General features: G+C 62.1%; 1 protein-coding gene across 1 annotated transcript in view; it reads left to right on the top strand.

Annotated features, from left to right (window-relative positions):
- Positions 1-5,053: 5,053 nt before the first annotated feature.
- Positions 5,054-22,110, top strand: part of HCN2 (hyperpolarization activated cyclic nucleotide gated potassium and sodium channel 2) — a gene marked incomplete at its 5' end in the record, with an annotated part of 21,687 nt that continues 4,630 nt past the window's right edge. The window contains 5 exons of the mRNA XM_081231185.1: positions 5,054-5,703; positions 15,273-15,696; positions 16,757-16,918; positions 17,922-18,140; positions 19,651-19,797. Of these exons, the coding sequence (XP_081087311.1) occupies positions 5,054-5,703; positions 15,273-15,696; positions 16,757-16,918; positions 17,922-18,140; positions 19,651-19,797 (1,602 nt within the window). The remainder of the gene's footprint in view (positions 5,704-15,272; positions 15,697-16,756; positions 16,919-17,921; positions 18,141-19,650; positions 19,798-22,110) is intronic.

The following is a 22,110-nucleotide window of genomic DNA, read 5'->3' as shown; positions in this document are numbered from 1 at the left end:
GTGAGCAGCTGGGGCCTCACTCTGGAGCTGGGAGTCTGTCCCGAGGCACATCTGGTGTGGGGGTGCGGCTGCCCCTCTTGGGACTCTAGCTGGGGGTGGGGGGCAGCCCAGAGAACCCCAGGAGCAGCTCTGCACCAGCCCCCGGGGGGAGAAGGGGGTTGCCTGCTTACCCAGCCTGCATCCCGGTAGCTGGGCCGAATAGGGGAGCATAGGTGGGGTGGAAGCGGGGGGTGGGGTGGGGGGGTGGAGCAGGAGGTCCTAGGAGGTGGGGCAGAGCCCTGGGACTCTGGGAAGTACCACCTAGGCCTCCCACTGGGCACACCTGGGGAAACAGTGCCAGAGGGGAAAGCGCTTGTCCAGGGTGACCCTTTTCCCACATCCGGGGCTGTGGTCACCCCATGTCCCCCTCTGGAGCCCTGCCAGACCTACAGGTCTGGGTGAGGGTCTCAAGCCACCTGCTGGTCTCAGAGTGTTGGGCCAGCTCTTCCCAAATCTCCAGAGAAGCCAGAAATCTGGGCTCGTGTGAAGTCTGCATTTTTCAATGTTGGCAAAAACCAATCCCAACATACCAAAGCCTCAAAAATTGACAGACTTGGCCCACTGGCCACCGGTTCGAGGCCCAGTGGGTTCTGAGGTGGGACGGAGAGGGCCTCTGCCCAGCAAATCCCACAGCCCCGGGATGCGGGGGAGGGGTGCGGGGGGGCGTTTGGGGTGGACCAGGCTGCCCCCTGTCTGCTGACCAGGTGTGTCACAAAAGTCACTCGCAGGTCTGGTTTCCCTGGGCGCCCACGGGGAGAGTAGGGGTTCCTTTACGGGGGCTTTGCACAGCACAGCCTGGAGGAGGTGCCCTCCAGTTCACAGGAACTGAGGCCGCTTGTCCCCGAAGCCCTAGGGCTGGGGCTGGGGCTAGGGGCTGCGGCTGGCCAGCCATTCCCTCCAGCCACCACCAGAGGGCACCACATGCACACCCCTGAGGGCACTGGGGCCCAGGAAGTCAGGGGAGCCCCTGTCTACAGAGGTCTTGGGATGCCCTGCCTGTCCTGCGTGCCCCCCAGCTGGACACGCTGGGCCTTCGGTCCTGGGCACCCACCATCTAAATTTCTCTGGTCCCAAGGATGTACATCCCTTCTTGTTCACTGGGTCACGTGGTTGGCACTGATGGTGTACGTGGGTCCGGGGGTTCTGCCAGCACAGGAGGTGACGAGGCTGGTTCCTCTCTGGGGACGCTGCTGAGGCTGGGGCTCGATGTTGGAGGGCACGTGAGGGTGTCCCCTGCTCGGGGTCTGTGTGTGTCCCCACCTGCACCCCAGCTGGGGCTCCGCCCACCTTCCTGCTGCACCCATGGCGCCCACACACTTGGGGCTCGGGAACGACTGCTGGTTTCTTTGTCCGGACAGAAAGTGCGGGATTGTCCGCAGGCAGCGCCTTGGGGGACAGGAGGGGGTGGCATGTGGTGTGGAGAGGGGACCAGGCCCCCAGAGAGGGACGCTGCTCACGTGTGCTTTTAGGAGAAGCCTGACCAGCAAACAGGGCCACTGGGCAGACGGCTCTGCATGTTTCCCTCACTGAGCATTTGATGAGCACTGGCAGTCTTCGGCCCCCTGGGCCACTGGGGGCTGCTCTTGGCTGCAGCCGCTGGAGCTGCCTCAGTTTCCCCAGGGGCGGGACAGGAAGTCACCGGATCCAGTGAGATCATCTTTGGCAAACGCCCGGAGGCTCAGGACCCGGGGTCTGTCTCGGCGTCCCAGTCGCTGAGGCAGAGGGGCAGGGCTGGGCGTGCCTTCCTTCTGGGGCACAGGCTGCCCACCCCTTCCTTGGGCCCACCGCCCTCCGGACTGGGAGCCCTTCGAGGACGGGGACGGGGCCTGCACTGGAGGCATCGGGGGCACGTCCCAAGCCCCATGCTCGTTCCTCCCCCACTCGGGGGCCCTGACGAAGAGCACGTCTGTTGTACACCAGGGGCACCCCCAAGGTCCCATGGCGGCTGGCAGCAAGAGAGGAATTTAGGGGTCTCGCCTGGCAGCAGCGGGGCAGAGGTGAGGAGGAATGGGCCAGAGGTGTGGGCGGGTCCCTGACCCCACCCAGGGGGAGTGAGGTCCGCAGGGAAAGGAAATCCAAGGTTAGCCGAGGACCCCACCCTCATCGCACAGATGCCAGGAAACTCAGGCCTGGGTGAGGGGCTCCCTACGTAAGGTCACTCTCCAGTCGGGGCTGGACGCCAGTGCGCTGCCCGGTAGGTACTATGGTGCTCATGCAGACAGCCCAGATTGGGAGATGTCATCCCCCTTCCGAAGTCATTGGTACATGTGGGTACTCAGGCCCGCCACACAAGGCTGAGGGGACAGTCAGTATTGCTCGAGTCTGGCCGTGAGTTTTCCAGGCAGCCCTCGGAGCTTAAACTCTGAGACCCCTCCCTGGTCCAGGGCCTGCCAAGACCCTGGCGTGGCTTTGTCTCCCTGGTCTCTAACTATTTTGCACTCAGAGGGCCTCCAAACTGTGGGCTCCAGGGCTTTGGACCTGGACCTGCCCCAGCTGAGCAGGAAACAACGGGCCATGTGCTGAGGTGCTGAGAGGCTGGGGAGGGGAGCTGCGGGCGGGACAGCAGGGCAGAGGCCTCGGGCCAGGCCAGCTGGGCCTGCTGGAGGCCCCTGTGCCCAGAGCCCAGCGCTGGGGAGGAAGAGGTGGGGCAAACTGGGTGGGGAGGGACTGGGGCTTCCTTCCACGGGAAGTGGGAGTCCAGCAGCTTTGGGTAACAGACCACTCACTCACTGTGAACTGACTTCGAGTTTTATTCCTGTTTGCCCAGGCTTGTCCCCAGCCCACCCCACCCCCACCACCTCTGGGTCCTCATCTCCTACACCCCCACCCTCCAGGTCCTCAGTATCCCTTCTCCTCACACCAACCAGGCACCCTCCTACCTGAGGACCTTTGCACAGGCCACGACACCTGCCGGCCGCTCTGGGCTCCGTCCTCCCCTCAGGTCCTCGCTCTGACACCACCCACTCTGTGAGACTTCAGACAGCCCCCCAGCATCTCCTCATCCCCTGTCCCGGCTCAGGTTGAGCTCACCCACTTCTAACGGACACTACAATGTCTGCTAAACATCACATCTGCTGTGTTGACTGTCACCCCACCAGGCTGGGGGCAGCCTGTTAGGTTCACTTCTGAATCCCAGCCCCCATCAGGTGCCTCATAAGTATTTAGTGAATGAATGAATGAATGAATGCTAAGACTGCTCTGGCCCAGGGCAAGTGGTGAGACAGGGTGGGAGGGACGGAGGCTGGTGGCAGCCTGGCCCAGGGTGGAGCCCATGTGTTGGGGAGGAGTCTTCAGGAGAGGGGCTGGGACCCTGTCCTCCTCTGTGACTTGCAGGTCCAGGCCAGGTCCCTCGGGGAGGGATGCCATTCTGCTTCTCCAGGCCTGGTGGGTCCTTGGGCTGGGCTGCTGGTCCACCCCCTCCCCGCTCTCAGCCGAGAGCTCTGGGGCTCTGGCGGCCTGCCTGGACTGACATCTTCCCAGGGCGAGCATGAAAGATCCCCCTTCAGCTGGAACACACATCTGCCTGGGCGGGCCACAGCCTGGCACTGCCAACTCTGCTGCTTGCCCAGCCTCTCTCTCTCACAGACTCACGGCAGACGGCAGCCCAGCCTGTCCACCCATCTGGCTGTGGGTCTGGCAGGGTCTGACTGAAGACACAGCAGAGGTGGCCCCTGGAAGGCCCCCCAGGGCTCAGGACAGCCTGCATGGGGACAGGAGATGGCCTGGCTCAGCCTGCCCATTGTTCAGATGGGCCCATCACTCAGTGCCCTTGAGTCCCACCTACTGTGTGCAGGGACATGTCACATCTCCACCCTCATGGTCCTGACCTCCAGGTGGGTGAAGTCACCCAATATGATGTCAGGCCTGAAAGTGCTAAGAAGGCCAGAGGGTCCCTGGAGGCCAGTGGTGGTCTTCAACCCCTCTCCCTGTTTCTCCAGGCCTTTCCTTATCTCTGCTCCCCGTCTCTCCTTTGTGCAGGACACTCTGGTTGAGCTGGGGTGTGGAGCGGAGGCTGGGAAGAATCCTGGGCTTGTGGCCTATGTCACCTGACGCCAGGAATCACTCCCCAGCCTGGCTCTAGCCCCAGAAGCAGAGCCTCGAGTGTCTTCCCAGATCTGGGGGCCTAGGGGGCGGGGGCTGGCTGGAGCCTGAGCCCAAGGGGCAGAGAAATGGGGTAGCCCAACGGGGCTCACATGTGGGCATCCTGTGGGAAGGGGTGGCAGACCCTGGGTCCCCCTGTGACCCTGGGCACTTCCCCACTTTAAAGCCCACCAGCCTTTTGGGAGAGCCCACACACACACACACTGTACTTTAGGGCCTTGTTTGAAGGTGGGGATCCTCAGCACCCTTGGGTGGCTCTTCCTATTGGCCCAATTCGGCCTCAGTTTCCTCATATGCAGGAGGTGGGGGAGAGGGGGCCACGGTGGCACCTGGAGACTCCTGGCCTGACCCCACTTTGCTGCTCCCCACACAACACGTCTTTGTCGGGGTCTCAAGTGACAAAGCAAGGGCTCGTGTGGCCTTTTATTATGGAAATTCTCAAACCTATAGAAAGGATGGAGGCTAGTACGGGGGCGGCTCCACTTCTCCGAGCCCCAGCGTCAGTGGTTACCGCCTGCTGTGTCCTCTGGACAGAGGTGAATTGAAGCGCCAGGAGAAGGCCCCTCGTCAAGGTCGCGCGCGGAGGCGGTGACCTTGGGCGCGTCCCTCTTTTTCGCGGGCCTCAGTTTCCCCTTCTGGGACTACGCTTGATCGGGTCTCCGAGGCCTCGAGCCGCGTAACCTTGGGCCGTCCCAGAGCCGGCGGCCTCAGTTTCCCGGGCGCGGGACCCGTGCGGGGCGCGCCGGGAGTGTGCGCGGGCAGAGGAGGGGCTCCCGCCCCCTCCCCTCCCCCGCGGCCGCGGCTCCGCCCCTCGCGGCTCCGCCCCGCCCTACCCCCGCCTCCCCCCTCCCTCGGGCTCGGGCCGGCGGCGGCGGCGGCGGCTCCGCTCCGCACTGCCCGGCGCCGCCTCGCCATGGATGCGCGCGGGGGCGGCGGGCGGCCAGGGGAGAGCCCGGGCGCGACCCCCGCGCCGGGGCCGCCGCCGCCGCCGCCGCCGCCGCCGCCGCCGCCCGCGCCCCCGCAGCAGCAGCCGCCGCCGCCCGCGCCCCCTCCGGGCCCCGGGCCGGCGCCCCCTCAGCAGGCGCCCCGGACCGAGGCGGCGCCCCCGGAGGCGGCGGACGAGGGCGGCCAGCGGGCCCGACTCCGCAGCCGAGACAGCTCGTGCGGCCGCCCGGGCACCCCGGGCGCGGCGAGCACGGCCAAGGGCAGCCCGAACGGCGAGTGCGGGCGCGGAGAGCCGCAGTGCAGCCCCGCGGGGCCCGAGGGCCCGGCGCGGGGGCCCAAGGTGTCGTTCTCGTGTCGCGGAGCGGCCGCGGGGCCCGCGCCGGAGCCGGGCGCTGGGTCGGGGCCGGTGGACGAGGCGGGCAGCGAGGAGGCGGGCCCGGCGGGGGAGTCGCGCGGCAGCCAGGCCAGCTTCATGCAGCGCCAGTTCGGCGCGCTCCTGCAGCCGGGTGTCAACAAGTTCTCGCTGCGGATGTTCGGCAGCCAGAAGGCCGTGGAGCGGGAGCAGGAGCGTGTCAAGTCGGCGGGGGCCTGGATCATCCACCCGTATAGCGACTTCAGGTACAGCCGTCCGGAGGGCCGGCCGGCCAGCGCGGAGGGGCATGGCGAGCGGACGCGCACAAGGGTCGGCCTGGGAGCGCTGTGAAGAGGGCGGGGCGGTGTGCCCCGCGGGTGACCTCGGGGCCCCTCGGTGACCTCGGGCGCGTCCGGGACCCACCCCGGAATGACCTGGGCGCGCGAGGCGCCGCCCTTGGAGGAACACTGGGAGGCGCGCGCCCCCTCCCACGCAGCCTAACATTCCCCGCCCTTCGGGTGGGCGCATGTCACGGGCCGCAGGACCAGGGTCTGAGCGCGGAGGGGCGGAGAGGACGAATAGAGGGGAACGTGGGCGCTGGGGAGGCAGCGGAGCGGAAGGAAGGGCGCCCGGGAAGGACGCGCACCGTAGAGGCTGGCGGAGAAAGGGTTAAGCGGACACGCCGGGTCCCAGGGTCTCCACCTGCGTCCCACGCCGCAGGGAGGCGCGTCCCGGGTCCCTGGGCCTCGGTATTGCGCAAGGAGGGGACACTGTTAGTGCTGGTGTCCCCCGGCTGTGTCTGCTCTGAGCCGCATCAGCTCCAGCGGCTGGGTGGTGTGCCCAGGTGTCAGTGGTGGTGATGTTGATGTGAATTCAGGCGGCTGATCTGTGGAAAGGCTCAGAGCAAGGCCCGGAGCAGGCTCAGCTGCATGTGTTTGTGGTGTGCCCAGGTGTCAGTGGTTGTGTAGATGCTGATGTGAATTAAGCCAGTTGGTGCGTGGAAAAACCTCAGAGCAAGGCTGGAGCAGGGTCACGCCGCCGCGTATGTTTGCAGTTCCGTTCCCGGGTGAGCCCTGTGTGGCCTGGGAGTGTGAACGATGCATATCATTGCAGGCCGTGTGTGATCACGAACATGTGACTGCGGCGGGCGGGGGGCCGAGTGCTCTGGGGGGTGTGTCTGCATGGCGGATCACTGGTGTGTGTTGGGGAGAGAGGGGGTGTGTGCATCAGCGGGCAGTGGGTGTGAGGTGATGTGTCCGTGACTGGGGTGTGTGAGTTGGGGTGCAGAGGGTCTCCCCAGGCCGCCGGGCCACCATCTCAGGGAGTGCAAGGTTTCAGCACCACGGACAGCAGTCCAGCGGCCTCCGAATCCTATGACGCCGCGGGTCTCCCCTCCCTCAGGCCTGAGGTCGGATTCCTGGACCCCCAGAGCTGGGAAAGGGGAGCTGTGGGAGTCTGCCTTTCCCTGGCCCCTCCATATCCCCTGTGCCTGACAACTGGGGAAACGGAGGCCCAGGGGCACACAACTCAGGAACGGAGGCTGGAAGAATGTCCAGGATTCCAGCTCCTAACCCCTCAGACCGTCCTGGGAGGGGAATGCAGCCTTGACCGGTGGCTTTGGGAGAGGCCAGGGGGCCCAGATGGGGTGCCTCTGGATGGTCCCGACCGGCATGGGGGCTCAGCACCCCTCTGCAGATGGTTCCAGTCTGTGAAATGGGGATGAACTTGACTTCCAGGGCTCCCTGGCCCACCTGGTCCCTCTGTGAATGGGGGCTAAAGCCAGCTGGCTGGAAAGGGACGTGGGGGCCATGTGGGCAGGGAGAGGTGGCTGCAGAAAGTAGCCATTCCTCTGTCCCCTCCAGCACATCCGCCTGCAGCATCCCCAGGGCTGTGGGTGGCCCTGGGCTTCCTCTCAGCTGCAGAGGGGGTGGGGGCTGCTGGGAGAAGGAGCTGGGCGTCCGCAGCCTTGTGTGCGTCCAGCACAGTTGCCTGTGGGTCCCTGGGCAGCTACACTGTAAACTGGGGTGAGCAACGGGATGGGGGTGAGGGAGGGGTGAGTGAGGCCTGTAGCTGGGACTAGGTGAGCCAGTCAAAGTAAAAACCTTAAGACCCTGCCAAACTGGGGTGCTGCGGGGCCTCTACAACCCCCCACATTTTGGGAACCCTTCTAGACCCCTCGGATTCAATATGGAGACAGACCCCCAAGCACATGATCGGAGAAGTGCTTCCTGAGTCCCTCTTGGGCCACAGCACCTTAAGAATATAGATCCAATCCTCATGTCAGGTGTGAGGTGGCTGCCGCAGCTACCCCAAATTTACATGTGAGGAGAGGGGGTCACGGAGAGGTAAAGTCACTTGCCCAAAGCCACACAGCTAGTCCCTGGCAGAGCAGGGATTCATTCCCGGGCAGGCTGGCCCCTGAGTCTCCACTTTTGGACTGTCAGGCAAGCTGGCCCCTGGCCGTGTCCTGTCCAGGCCAAGAAGAAATGGGAGGAGAAGGGCATCCTGGGGATTGTTCAAGATAAGGGGGTTGCCCTGGGGGAGCCGTGGGCCATCTCTATGTTCGTGTGAGTGTTAGTTCTAAGACCCGTTCGTGGAGCAGTAGGGAGGGGCCTTTCTGGGTCTGCTTGTCCACACTTGGCTCCGTTTGTCCTCATGACCTGACGGTGCAGACACCATCCCTGCTGGTGCCCGGGTAAGCCCTGGACATGATTTAAAGGGAAACGGGGCCGTGAGACCAAGGCTTCTTCCCCAGCCCCAGGTCCTGCCCAGGGCCGCGGCATCTCCACTTTCTTGAGCTACAACTTTGCTCAAAGTGGCACGGCACCCATCTGGCACGGAGAACAGAACAATTCATGTTTGGTGAACTGGAACAGCCTTGGTCATGCCTAGCTCCTCGGGCCACATGGGCTCCCAGGCAGGGCAGGCATCTGCAGAGTCCTCGGGGAGCGGGGCTCTTGAGGAAGGTGACCGGACCGAGGCCGGAGGGGCAGGAGTGCATTGTCTGGGCCAGGCTGCAGAGGGGCTGGGGCAGTCTGCGGCGAGGCCTGCACCCCCTATGCATGGCCTGGAGTCCTCTCCGGGCTTCCCTGCCTCAGTTTCCCCAAATGCGTGGTGCACCCCATTCCTTTCGATCCGGTCGATGTCTGCACCGCCCATGCGTTCAGAAGTGGCCTTTTTTCCTTGATACGCTTACCTGCCTCTCCCCCCAACTCCATGGCGTCCTGGGGCCTGGCACGTCGCGGGGGGGGGTGCCCAGGATGGTTTTGGGAACCCGCCGAGGGGCACACATGGGTGCAGGCAAGACCAGTCAGGTTGTGAGCCCCGTTTCCTGGCAGCTTTGTAACAGCCCCAACCCTTTCTGAGGCGTGTCTTCACTTCTTCATGGGGCCATGAGTAACACTACAGCTGGTGCCCGGATACAGATGTTCTAGGAGCTTCCATGGGGGCGGGGGAGGGGAGAAGCATGTTCGAGGGACAGCAGGAAGGATTCAGGTTCAGGAGGGTTGGTTTTCCTTCTTTGCACCCTGAGGTCCATTTCTGAGTCAGAACAAGCATGAAGACCACCCCAGAGCAAAGCAGGGAGAGTGGCCAAGGGGCCTGCATGGTCACAGCCTGGGCCACTGCCTCCCGGAGGTCCTGGGGCCCTGGCAGGATCTTCTGCCCTGCCCCCAAAATGTATGAAGAAGAAATACAGTTAACCCCTTCACCTGGTCACCCCGGATTCTAGAGGCCAGAGAGAGGGGTTCGCGGGAAGGAGGAGAGCTCAGAGGGGAGGGCGTGGGTGGTGGTGCCCCAGGGAAGTAGGGCCCGGCTGCAACTCCCCACCGCCCGTTCTGGACAGTCCACTTTTTCTGCCACTTCCTCCACCTCCTTAGTTGGTGGTCACTTGGTGGTCAAGGCAGCCGTGGCCGTGTGGGAGCGTGGGCAGGTCTGGGGGGTAGAGGCTTCATCTCCCTAGAGAGAGTGTGGGCAAGTGGCTTCCCACGGCCTTTCATCCCGTTCCCGAGTCTGTAAGTGCTTCTGAGGTCTGACCTGAGTCTCTCCTGCTGCAGCTGCTGAATTTCAGTTCAATGTTCCCGAATTGTGTACCGCCGGGAGGCCTGGGTTGTGGGGAAAAGATAAGTGGGTCCTTTTCCTGGCCCTCAGCGGAGCTTAGACAAAGCCAGGACAGGTGGATGCTGACCTGTATCTGTGTGACATCCTGTGGGGTCCCTGAGGGCCTGGGGTGGTGGAGGGGCCGGCCTGAAGATCCAAGAGGGCTGGAGGACTTCTCCTGCCCCAGATGGCCCTACGGATTAGTGGGAGATCAGGATGCATCAGCTCATGAGAATAAACCCTGAATTATCCCAAGTTGGGGCAGTGGTGAGGGGCGGGGGCCAGAGTTTCCCCGGTTCTGAATCCAGCATGAAGGCACTCAGAGTGGGGGTTGGTGGACATGCCCTTTTCCCAGGTGGGAGGATTGAGGCCCAGGGCCCACCCACTGGGAGGAAGGACGCTCCATGGTCCCTGTGAGGGGTCAGGGGCCTGAGGTGGCCGAGGCCCTTCTCCTCGCTCCATTGGTTTCCTGCCAGAATTTGGAGTTTCTGGCCCCTGAATTCCCTGCTTTAAAAGCGTCACATCCCCACACCCCCTGTTTCAACATCCATGACCTGGGGGTTCAGGGGGACACTGGGGGGCCTTCCTTAGCTACCCACTTGCTCAGGACAGACCCTACCTCACTTCCCCCATCAGCAAGCCCAGCCCAAATGCAAAGAGCACAGGCTACCCCACTTCCTCCCTGGACGCCGTCCTCTGCCCTTTCCTTGCCTTCCGGCTGCCGGCAGGGGCATCTCAAGATTCATGTTCGTCCTTCTCACTTAAAACCCGCCATGGCCGTGGCCTCCACAGCCCTGCAGAGCCCGGCTCCCACCCGCTCTCATCCCTTCTCACCTCCCTTCACACCCCTGCTCCAGCCCCAGGCCTCCCGGCCGCCCCGAAAGGCAAACTCCATGCAGCCACGGGGCCTTTGCACTTGCCGGTTCATCCACCCGGGGTGCAGTGCCCGCACTCCGCCTAGCGGCCCTTCTCCATTATCCACCCACATGTCACTTCCTCTGAGAAGCCCTCCCAGCCCACCCTGGCTAAAGTGGCCCCTCTGAAGCATCCCACTCATTTATCTGTCTGTGTGGAAGGCCTGTCTCCCCACTGGGCTGGGGGCCCTGAGGGAGGGCCGGGTCTGTCTGGTCGCCACGTGTCCCCCAGGCCTGCACACAGTCAGCCCCACAGTCTGCCCTGTCTTGGGATCACTCAGGCATCTTCCCCCGCAGGAGTCTCAGTTTCCCAATCCCTGACACCTGCCTGGGATCCGTAACTCACATCCGAGGGCTCAGGCCCTAATAATCCATCCCTAGCTCATCCTTAATCCCTGACCCCCCCACTTCCCGGCCCCTAATCCCCTGGGATTTGCCCAATCCGATCCGTAATTCCTGGACTGCTTCCAGCCTGGTTCTTGGTTCTCTGACCCTGAAGGGAGGGAGCCGCTACCCTTGTTAACAGCGTCCCTGAGCAGCCACTTCAAGCTCCCAGGACACCCCTGCCCCTCGTCTGGCCCTGCCCTGCCTGGTCCTGGAAGAACAGGGCTGCTTGTCAGCTTCTGGAATTGGAGGGGCCCCAAGCGCTGGAGACAGGAGGGTGACCGCATGGTCCTGAGCTCTGGCCCGGAGGCCTGGCCGCCTGGGTTCCGTCATTTCACCGCTTCCCACCTGGGTTTCTCCATCTGCGCAGAGAGGAGGGTCGGGACAGCTGCTGGAGCGGGAGCTGGGCCCACGGAGGGTGCCCCGCTGACATCAGAGCCATGTGGGTGTGGCGCCCGGGAGAGGGTTCCGGGCTCTCCTGTCCACAGGGCACTGGGGGTTGTTGCCTCTGAGCCCCCGCTCCCCACCAGGAGCCCCGGCCTTGCTGGTCTCTCAGGGCCCAGTTCCTGTCCTGGCACAGGCAGGAAGCGGGGTCTGAGTGTTTCCCGATGGGGCCCGTTGTTTGTTAGGAAGGACTTTTCAGTACGAGGTTTAATTACTGTCCCTGAAGGCCCTGGGTAGCTGAGGGCTGACTCAGGCCCCTGCAGGCCTCGACCCGGTCCCAGGGGTCTCTGGGGCAGCCTGATGCGGGAGGGGCTGCCGCGGTTGGGCAGAGGAAGCATTGTGGCTCAGAGAAGGAGAGTGATTACCCCTGGGCTGCACAGCCCAAGGGGGCGGGCAGGGCGAGGAAAGGGGGTGCTGGGGAGAGGGACCTGGATCCTCTGCCCCAGGCCTCAGTTTCCCCTCCTCCTACCCAATTCCAGGAGGACCAAGGGCCACAGGCCTGGGGGCAGCAGGCTGGCTTTCAGGTCTTTGCACCCTTCCCTGGCTGGGCCACCTCTCTGGTCTGTCAGTGGGGAAGTGTGGTGCCTGCCCCCCCACCCCGCCCCCAGAACAAAAGGAGGGAACCTCTATGACAAGTCACCTGTGAAGGAGGAGGCCCTCCTCATCCTGGCCATTTACGCTGTGGCTACCCCACCCTGGTAGTTTCTAGGCCCCCCTATTTAGATTGTTTCTAACCCCGCTCCTTGGTTTCTAGGCTCCTGTCCCTGGCCTTCAGTTACTTCTTCCTGCTTGCTTTGTCCTTGGGCGTGAGCCCTTTAGCGCCGGAGGTGGGGATTAGGACCAACCACTGCCGTGGATACTCTGGGGGTGGAGATGGGGAATAGGCAGGTGCGGCCCCTCAGTCAGGTTGGGGCTAGGTCCCTGGGGGTCTTGAGGATGAGTAGATGCCCCAGATGAGAAGTCTGAGCCCAACACCTTGTCTGGATTCAGGCAAAGGAAGGTCTTGAATTTGGAGCCGTCATTGCCCTTAACACTCACCCCAGATCATGTCAACCCTTTCAGCTCTCAAGGTCTCCATCCCCACACCGAGGTGGGTTTCCCGGGCTCTCCCCATCATGGTTGGAGTCCCCATGGCCACTGGGAGAAGGCTCCAGTACATGTGGGCAGACAGAGCCGGGGGTGGGGGAGAACCTCAAAGCCTGCCACTCCCTGGGCTCCTCCCAGCCAGACAGAAGAGGAGACTGAGGTTCCCAGGGACTGGAGGGACTTGCCCAAGGCCACACCTGCCAGTGGGCGGGAGCCCAGGTCTGGCTGCTCTCACCACGGTCTTAGACATGGGGTCCATTCCAACCTTGGCTCTTGCAGACCATGCTGCTGTGAACATCTTGTTACAAATCACTTTTCAATTTTTTTCTCTCCCTCTTGGATGATTTCCTTGGGCTCAGTTCCCCGAAGTGGAAGGCCTGGGTCACCCGGCAGGCACGGTGCTGTAGCTCTTCCCTCGGGGGGCTGCTCAGAACAAAGCCAATTCACAGTGAGTCCCCAAACAGGGAGCCCAGTGCGGCCACACCAGAGCGGAGTTTACGGCTTTCTGCTAATTTGGGAGAGTCCCTCCAGCCCCTGGGAACCTCAGTCTCTTCTTCTATCCATCCAGGAGGAGCCCAGGGAGCGGCAGGCTTTGAGGGTTCCCCCAGGCCTGTCCTGCCTACACATGCTAGAGCCTTCTCCAAGAGGACATGGGGACTCCAGCCATGATGGGGAGGGCGCCGGGCCTACGGGAGAGCCCTGGAAACCCACTGCGGGGTGGGCATTTCTCCCTGCACAGTGATGGGCAAAATCAGACGAATGACTCTTCAGAATTTGAGACCCTCCTTTGTCCAAATCTAGACAGGGAGTGTGGGCTTACACCCCGATCTGGGGCATCTACTCATCACTGAGACCCTGGGCCTCGGAGGTTTTCTCTTTATGTATATGTGTTAACAGAAATATAACAGTTAGCCTTTAACCATTTAAAAGTGTACAGTCGTAGGGCCTCCCTGGTGGCGCAGTGGTTGAGAGTCCGCCTGCCGATGCAGGGGATACGGGTTCGTGCCCCGGTCTGGGAGGATCCCATATGCCGCGGGGCGGCTGGGCCCGTGAGCCGTGGCCGCTGGGCCTGCGCGTCCGGAGCCTGTGCTCCGCAACGGGAGAGGCCACAACAGTGAGAGGCCCGCATACCACAAAAAGAAAAAAAAAAAAAAAGTGTACAGTCGGGCTTCCCTGGTGGCGCAGTGGTTGAGAGTCCGCCTGCCGATGCAGGGAACACGGGTTCGTTCCCCGGTCCGGGAAGATCCCACAATCCGCGGAGCGGCTGGGCCCATGAGCCATGGCCGCTGAGCCTGCGCGTCTGGAGCCTGTGCTCCGCAACGGGAGAGGCCACAACAGTGAGAGGCCCGCGTACCGCAAAAAAAAAAAAAACAACCCCTAAAAGTGTACAGTCAAGTGACATTAAATACATTCACAGTGTGCTGCAGCCATCCCCCTTATCACTCGACAGAACTTTTCATCTTCCCAAACAGAAACTCCCCGGCCCCTACAGCCACAAACCCACTCTGTGTCTGTGGATCGGCCTGTCCTGGACGTTTCCCATCAATGGAGTCACACACCGTGGCTCCTTCTGTGTCTGGCTTCTCTCACTGAGCATCGTGGTCTCAGGGTCCACCGACATGGTAGCAAGTGTCGGGGCTTCTCTCCTTTCCGTGGCTGCGTGACGCCCTGTGTGTGGACGGACACATGTGTTTGTATGTCCATTCACTGGTGGACACTCAGGTTGCTCCCACACTCTGGCCATTGTGAATCGTGCTGCCGTGGACACTGGTGCACAGGTGTCTCTTTGAGTCCCCACTTTTGAGTCCTTGGGTGAAGGCCCAGGAGTGGAATTGCGGGGCCACATGGTAACTCTAACTTTCTCAGGAACTGACAGGTTTCCCTTGGAGTGGTTTTGATTCCTATTTTATCAACTGCCGCAGGGATGGGCATCTCTCCATGTGGCCTTTGCTGCATCTGTCTGTCCTCATGGGTAAATGCTGGACTCAGAACACTGTGCCCGGCCGTTAATATTCCTCAAATGGACGGGGCTTTTTCTGGGAGCACAGAATTCCCAGGTGGAGTTTTGGAATTGACCTCCAGGACTTGTATCGGTCCTGGGCATATTTGGCCAGTCATCCCTTTTTCAGGCGTATTTATCACATGAAACATCCAAGCCGTGGCCAAGTCCCATCCCTCAGGCTCTTCTGCCACCTGGCCCTGCGTTCTGCCGGGCAGGCCTTGGCTTCTCCCTTTCTCCCAGACGGCCTGGCACCCTGGCCTCTGCCCGGTCCCCAGCCCCCCCGGGTGCTTCTTGAAATGGATGGACAGACAGTGCCCCCTGTTCAGCCCTCCGGTGCCCCACCGGGAAGTCCGGCCAGGGTGGGGGTCCTGCACCTGTATGTCAAACTGTGGATGTCCGGTGCCCACCCGGCACCTGCAGCCCCCGGCCGCCCAGCCACTCAACCCTCCTGGCTGCAGTTCCCACCCCCCACCCCCCCGCCCCTCCAGCTCCTCCGCTTGTCTGTCTCCCCCTCCTGGCTCGACCCTAGTGCTTTTTGGACGGCAGCCTTGTGCCAGGCACGTTGGGCCTTCTTGGTCCTGGGAAACATTTAGTCAATCTTTGAGCGGCCTCTTGGACTCTTCCAGGTCTTCGGTTTCTTCAAGGAGAGAAGGTCAGGCTGGGCCAGCGAGAGGGACCTGGGCTGGGGGAGCCCAGCCGGCAGTGGAGTGCTGTCTGGGGCTTGGGAGGGCTTCCTGGAGGCGGGGTCCACACTAGCCGGGGCCAAAGTCTCAGCTTTGCCGGAGGAGGCGAGCGCTGGGCTGGTCTTCAAAGGCGTATGCGCGCGTGGTGGGGCAGGCAGGCTCCGCGGAGGGCCCCGCGCAAAGGTGGAGGTGTGACCGCGTGACCGGCTGCACCTCGCCCCCAGGTTCTACTGGGACTTCACCATGCTGCTCTTCATGGTGGGAAACCTCATCATCATCCCCGTGGGCATCACCTTCTTCAAGGACGAGACCACGGCCCCGTGGATTGTGTTCAACGTGGTCTCGGACACATTCTTCCTCATGGACCTGGTGCTGAACTTCCGCACGGGCATCGTGATCGAGGACAACACGGAGATCATCCTGGACCCCGAGAAGATCAAGAAGAAGTACCTGCGCACGTGGTTCGTGGTAGACTTCGTGTCCTCCATCCCCGTGGACTACATCTTCCTCATCGTAGAGAAGGGCATCGACTCCGAGGTCTACAAGACGGCGCGCGCCCTGCGCATCGTGCGCTTCACCAAGATCCTCAGCCTGCTGCGCCTGCTCCGCCTGTCGCGCCTCATCCGCTACATCCACCAATGGGAGGAGGTGAGCACGGCTGCACGTTGGCGCAGGGGCGGGGCCATGGGCGTGGGCAGGGTTGTGATGAGCGACGCGGATGCAAGCGTGGGGTCTGTGGGGTCGTGATGGGCTGGAGCGGGTCTAGGATGTAGGGGCGCGAGGTTGTGATGGGCGAGGGTGTGGTGATGGGTGAGGATGCTGTGATGGGACCCGGCCATTGGCTGCAGGAGGGGGCAAGAAGGCACCAGGAACAAAAAGGCGGGGCCATGATGGGAGACTCTGGGCGGGGCTACCAGGGTCCAGGGGCATGGTCACAGTGAGAGGACAGGTGGGGATACTGGCAAACGAGTGGGGTCATTGGGTGGGGCACTGGGCGGAGTTACAGGGACTGCAGTGAGGGGCCTAGGAACCTTAGGGGTGGAACCTGGGCCTCGGGGCGGGGGGGCACGGGGAGTGGTCACAGGAGCTTGTACCCGGTGGAGGGTCGGGGGGGTCACAGGGAGCGCAGCATGGACGCTTGACGCATCCGCACCCCTCTCCTTCCTTCTACCCTGTAAGAGGCAGACTCCACAGCCCCGGTGGCAACGGGGAAACTGAGGCTCCGAGAAGCGAAATCACGCCCCTCTCCCCCAAGTTCAGACCCGCCTCTGGACTGAGTGTGACCTGATTCCTGAAGCCCGCGGTCACCACGCGGGCTCAGAGTCGCCGCCACTGTCCAGGACAGCAACTAGGCTCCAAGGCGGGGAGTGGGTGGGGACAAGGCTGCGGAAAGAGGCCGTGGTCCTGGGAGAGGGCAGTGGGCAGCCGGCCAGGCAGAGAGATTTGGGCGCCCGGGGCGGCAGGCCGGGCAGGGGGCCATGTGCTCTAGTCTAGGGTGCTTCATTACGTTGAAAGGCAACGGGTCTCACGGGAGCGGGGGCCCCACTGGCCGCGTGGGGGGCGTGGTGAGGTGGGGCGGCTCCTAAGGGGAGTGGGCCCTGCGGAGGGCTTCATCCTCCCACTGCCCGGGTCGCAAGAGGCCATGGGCAGAGGCCTCTCCCTCGCACACCGTCTGCGGGACTCTCACGGGCGCCGCCCCACCCCCCAGATCTTCCACATGACCTATGACCTGGCCAGCGCGGTCATGCGCATCTGCAACCTCATCAGCATGATGCTGCTCCTGTGCCACTGGGACGGCTGCCTGCAGTTCCTAGTGCCGATGCTGCAGGACTTCCCGCGCAACTGCTGGGTCTCCATCAACGGCATGGTGGTGAGCCCCGAGCCCCCCGCCCCACATCCGCTCCCGGAGCGCATGGCGCCTGAAACACTCCTCTGGGGGTGAGCGCCCCTCTGGGCTGCTATCCGACTTCGAGCCTTGCCTTGCAGACCCCGGGACCATGGAGATCTTTGACCGTTTGAGGGCTATAGGACAGTTTCTGTCCCCCAGAGATCGCATCATCTGCTTACTGTGCTTTGCAATGCATTCCATTTTTTAATTTGCATACATGTATTTAAAAGACAGTTTTATATCATAGTCCTCAAATGGGAAGGTGGTATCATGGGCCGTGAGAAATAAAAATTGGAGACTCACAAGCACCTATTACTTCCTGGCTGAGATGCTGAGTGTTAAAAGCTTTCCTCCTGCACGTGGGGCACAGGGCAGGTGGGCGTTGACGGGCAGGAGCAGCGGAGGGAAAACCCGCGGGTGCCCAGCCTGGCACCTGGCACAGCTGCCTGGCTGAGGCAGTTCATTGTCTGGCCGGACACCCAGGCATGTGGTCCTATTTCCTGAACCGGGCCCACTGCCCCCTCCCCTAACCAGGTCAGCTGAGGACTGGGAGGGGGCTCCTGGTCCTGCCTGATGCCTCCCCCCTCTCCGCCCCTCTGATCAGATGTCAGTGTTCCCAGCTCACTGTCTCTGGGGTCCCTGGAACTTTCCCATTCTCTTGGCCTCACAGACACTCGTCAGAGGCTGAAAAGTGGTGGGGGCTCCTGAGCCCCCAGGGCTAGACTCTGGCCCCCTCTGAGCCTCCCAGGACTGAAGTGGGGAGGCGGCTTCAGACCTGCACCTGCTGCTGAGTTGCTGTGACGTGTGTGCACGCCATGTCAGCTGCCTGAGTCTCAGTTTCCCTTGGTTACCTCTGGAAGACACGGAGCTCACCACCTGGATGCCTGGGGGAGGACGGGCAGGCGGGGCCCTGGGGGGTGTGTGTGTCAAGGGGCTCCCTGGGGGCCGCGAGCGCCCACCCACCCGCCCGCCCGTGGCCTTGCAGAACCACTCGTGGAGTGAGCTCTACTCCTTCGCGCTCTTCAAGGCCATGAGCCACATGCTGTGCATCGGGTACGGGCGGCAGGCGCCGGAGAGCATGACGGACATCTGGCTGACGATGCTGAGCATGATTGTGGGCGCCACCTGCTACGCCATGTTCATCGGCCACGCCACCGCCCTCATCCAGTCGCTGGACTCCTCGCGCCGCCAGTACCAGGAGAAGGTGAGACGGGGAGGCACCCCCGTGGGTCTGAGGGTCCACCCCACATCCCCCCAGCTCTGTGGAGGAAGGAAGTCTGGAGCCTGGAGGGGGGCAGGGCAGGAGGGGTTGAGGGAGACACAGGCCAAGGAAGGGGACAGGAGCCGGAGGGGTCCGAACAGGACAGGGCCAGTCTGAGGGGCATCAGGGGGCTCCGGGGTTGGGGGAAGAGGTCTCTGGGCCATCTCGGGAGGGGCTGGGGTGCTGGGGTCGCTCAAGGACACAGGGGAAGCCTCTGGGAGAGCAAGGATGTCCTGGCACTTGGCGTTGGTGGGGGAACCTGTGGAGCCAATCCGAGGGCTGTGGGCCGGGAAGGGCCAAGAGAGGGCGGGTGGGGACCCCACAGGCCAGCCCTTTCTGGAGGTCAGCCTCAGGCTTCACTCTGCCTCAGTCTCCCCTCCCTAAGGCCAAGGGTGGCCTGGTCCCTGGGACATCGCCCCATTGGCCCTGCACTGCTATCCGATGGCTGGCCTTGGCCAGGCAGCCGCAACCTCCCAAGCAGTGCCCAGCAGTCGGGTCGGCTGGGTCAGCTGGGCCTGGTGCCAGGCACCCCGGCTGTCCGGAAGCCACTGGCCTCCCACCCAAACATAAGCTGGTGCCGCCACCCGCCTGCTGTCACGGGTTCCGCTAAGCTCAGGGCAGCTGTGGCCAGGCGGGGCTGGGGCGGATGCGGGGCCAGGGCTCCCCTGAGGGTGCCATCCTGTGGACAGCAGGGCCTGGCACCCCTTCCTGGTGCCCACACCCGTACCCTGCTCAGGAGGAGCTGGGCTGATTTCTAGAAAGATCATTGGGGAGGGGAGCCAGGGCCACCAAAGGGTCTGGGACCTCTGGGGTGGGGGCCAGTCCAGCTCCCTCTAAGGGCTGGGGGTGGGGTGCTGGTGGGGGGGAAGGGTTGCCAGATGAAATTCAGGACGGGACTTCCCAGTGGTCCAGGGGTTAAGACTCCACGCTGCCACTGTAGGTAGGGGACACGGGTTCCACCCCTGGTAGGGAAAGTTCTGCATGCCATGTGGTATGGCCCAAAAAAAGGAAATTCAGGACATAGCAATAACTTTTTTTTTTAACTCATTCATTCATTTTTGGCTACGTTGGGTCTTAGCTGCTACGCGCGGGCTTTATCTAGTTGCGGTGCGTGGGCTTCTCATTGCAGTGGCTTCTCTTGCTGTGCAGCGCGGGCTCTAGGTGCGCGGGCTCAGTAGTTGTGGCACACGGGCTTAGCTGCTCCACGGCACGTGGGATCTTCCTGGGCCAGGGCTCGAATCCGTGTCCCCTGCACTGGCAGGCGGATTCTTGACCACATCACCACCAGGGAAGTCCCCTGCCCAGGATATATGTGTCTGGAGCATTTTGGTCGTTTATCTGAAGTTCAGATCGCCCTGGGCATCTCGTATTGTGTTACTGTTAAGTCGAGGCCCACTCGGGGCGGGGGCTCGGGAGCGGCGGCCGCTGACCCGGGCCCCCCGCCCTGTTACAGTACAAGCAGGTGGAGCAGTACATGTCCTTCCACAAGCTGCCTGCTGACTTCCGCCAGAAGATCCATGACTACTACGAGCACCGCTACCAGGGCAAGATGTTCGACGAGGACAGCATCCTGGGCGAGCTCAATGGGCCCCTGCGGGAGGTGAGGTGGGGGTCCGCATGTGGAGGAGGGTCCTGGGGGAGCCCCACGGGCCCCTGCAGGAGGTGAGGGGCGGGATGCTCACTCCAGAGGCTCCAGGGAGGGTCCTTCCTGCCCCTCCCAGCTCCTGTTGTGGCCCACGGTTCTCGGTGTCCTTGGCTTGGGGACACATCACCCGGGCCTCTTCCTTCATCTTCACGTGGCCTGTTCCTGTGTCTCTGTGTACCCTCCTCTGTAAGGACACCAGCCACTGGGTTCAGCACGACCTCATCTTAACCAATCACACCTGCAAAGACCCTATTTCCACATCTGGCCCCGTTCACATGTACCAGGGCTCAGGACTTCAGCGTATGATGGTGGTGGGCGGACAGTTCAACCCGTGACCCTCAGCAAGCAGTTACTGGGCGCCAGCTGTGTGCCCTGCCCTGTTTCCACGGAGGTGGTGCCAGAGGGGAAGCTCTGGGAGGGACGGAGTGGGGAGGGGCTTGGGGCAACTCACAGAGGCAAGTGTGAGCCTGCGTGGCCCTGAGGAGGGAGAGGAACGGGCACTAGGGTTTCTTCTGAGGGTGGAGGTGCCTCCCAGCAGGCAAGCACTGTGGCTACCTGCACTGAAAATATTCGCTTGGTAATTATTTTCATTCATTCACGCATTTACAGACAGACACCTCACAGACCACAAAATGCATGAAATGCCGTGTGTCGAGCGTATTCAGAGTGGTGCCACCACTGCCGCCTAAGCCCATGGCCTGGCCTTCCCGGCCGCTCAGGACACCCGGCCCTCACTCCCCATTCCCCTCCCGCCAGCCCCTGGCGACCTGTGTTTGATCATTACTCAGGTGTTTACATAAAGTCAAATTTACAAATCCAGATATATTCAGAAAACGCCCATCTTCTGTCCTGTCCCTCTGCCCGGTTTCCTTCTGCTCTCTCCGTCCATTTTCTGCCTTTTTAACACAAAACAAAGGCGGGCAGGCCTCCGGGGTGTCCGTGTCTGGCGCTCCCTCTCCGGGTCCTGTTTGCTTTGCCGGAGGAGCTCGCGGCACAGGGCAGAGGCAAGGGTGGGGTCGGGGCCCTGCCGGTCTGTGCACTGAGAGCACCACGAGGGACACCCTGGAGACGGTCCCAAAACGCCAAGGTGAGAGGTGCACCCCTCAGGTGCGATTCTCTTACTTTCCTGCCATCAGGGGCTTATTTGCATTTCTCTTCCTGTAAACTGTTCATAACTTTTGCTTGTTTTCCTACAGAACTTTTGGTCTTTTTGTTGTTTTTATTTATTATTTATTTTTTAAAGATTGGGAGTGTTTTATTTATTTATTTTTGGCTGCGTTGGGTCTTCGATGCTGCATGCGGACTTTCTCCAGTTGTGGCTAGTGGGGGCTACTCTTCGTTGCAGTGCGCGGGCTTCTCATTGCGGTGGCTTCTCTTGTTGCAGAGCACGGGCTCTAGGTGTGCGGGCTTCAGCAGTTGTGGCTCTCGGGCTTAGCTGCTCTGTGGCCTGTGGGATCTTTCTGGACCAGGGCTCGAACCCGTGTCCCCTGCATTGGCAGGCAGACTTTTTTTTTTTTTTTTTTTTTTTGCGGTATGCGGGCCTCTCACTGTTGTGGCCTCTCCCGTTGCGGAGCACAGGCTCCGGATGCGCAGGCTCAGCGGCCATGGCTCACGGGCCCAGCCGCTCTGCGGCATATGGGATCCTCCCGGACCGGGGCACGAACCCGTATCCCCTGCATCGGCAGGTGGACTCTCAACCACCGCGCCACCAGGGAGGCCCTGGCAGGCAGACTCTTAACGACTGCACCACCAGGGAAGTCCCTGGCCATTTGTCTTTAAAACTTGCTTACTGTGGTTTTTTTCCCCCACGCGTGGAATTTTTATGCCCTGTACATCAGGTGCTGCATGTATGCTTGCTGTACACAGTGAGTGTTCAATGTGTGCTTGTGTAACAGAGCGAGTGTAGTGTTCAGTGTTTGCCTTCTGTACACAGCAGGTGCTTAACACCTGACTGCTGTGCATAGTAGGTTCTCAATATCTACTGTCTACGGACATCAGGCACACAATACATGCTCGCTGTATACAGCAGGTGCACAATACCTGCTTGCTGTACACACCCAGGCTTTAGAGGAATTTGCCCACGTTTTCTTCTAATACTTGTAGAGTTTCATTATTGGCATGTAGACCCTCTATGCCTTTGGAATTTATCGTGGAATCTGGCGTGAGGAAGGGATCCAGGCTCATCTGCTGTGTGGGGCTGAACCATCTGGCTCTGTCCCAAGACTTGGTGGGGGAGGGGCACCTTAAGCTGAAGTTCCCTCCTGCTTG

The sequence above is a fragment of the Mesoplodon bidens genome, assembly GCF_964165515.1.
Source record: "Mesoplodon bidens genome assembly, chromosome: 4".
Taxonomy (NCBI): Eukaryota; Metazoa; Chordata; class Mammalia; order Artiodactyla; family Ziphiidae; genus Mesoplodon; species Mesoplodon bidens.
Note: the sequence above shows the minus strand (reverse complement) of the source record. Positions and strands in the feature narration are given on the sequence as shown.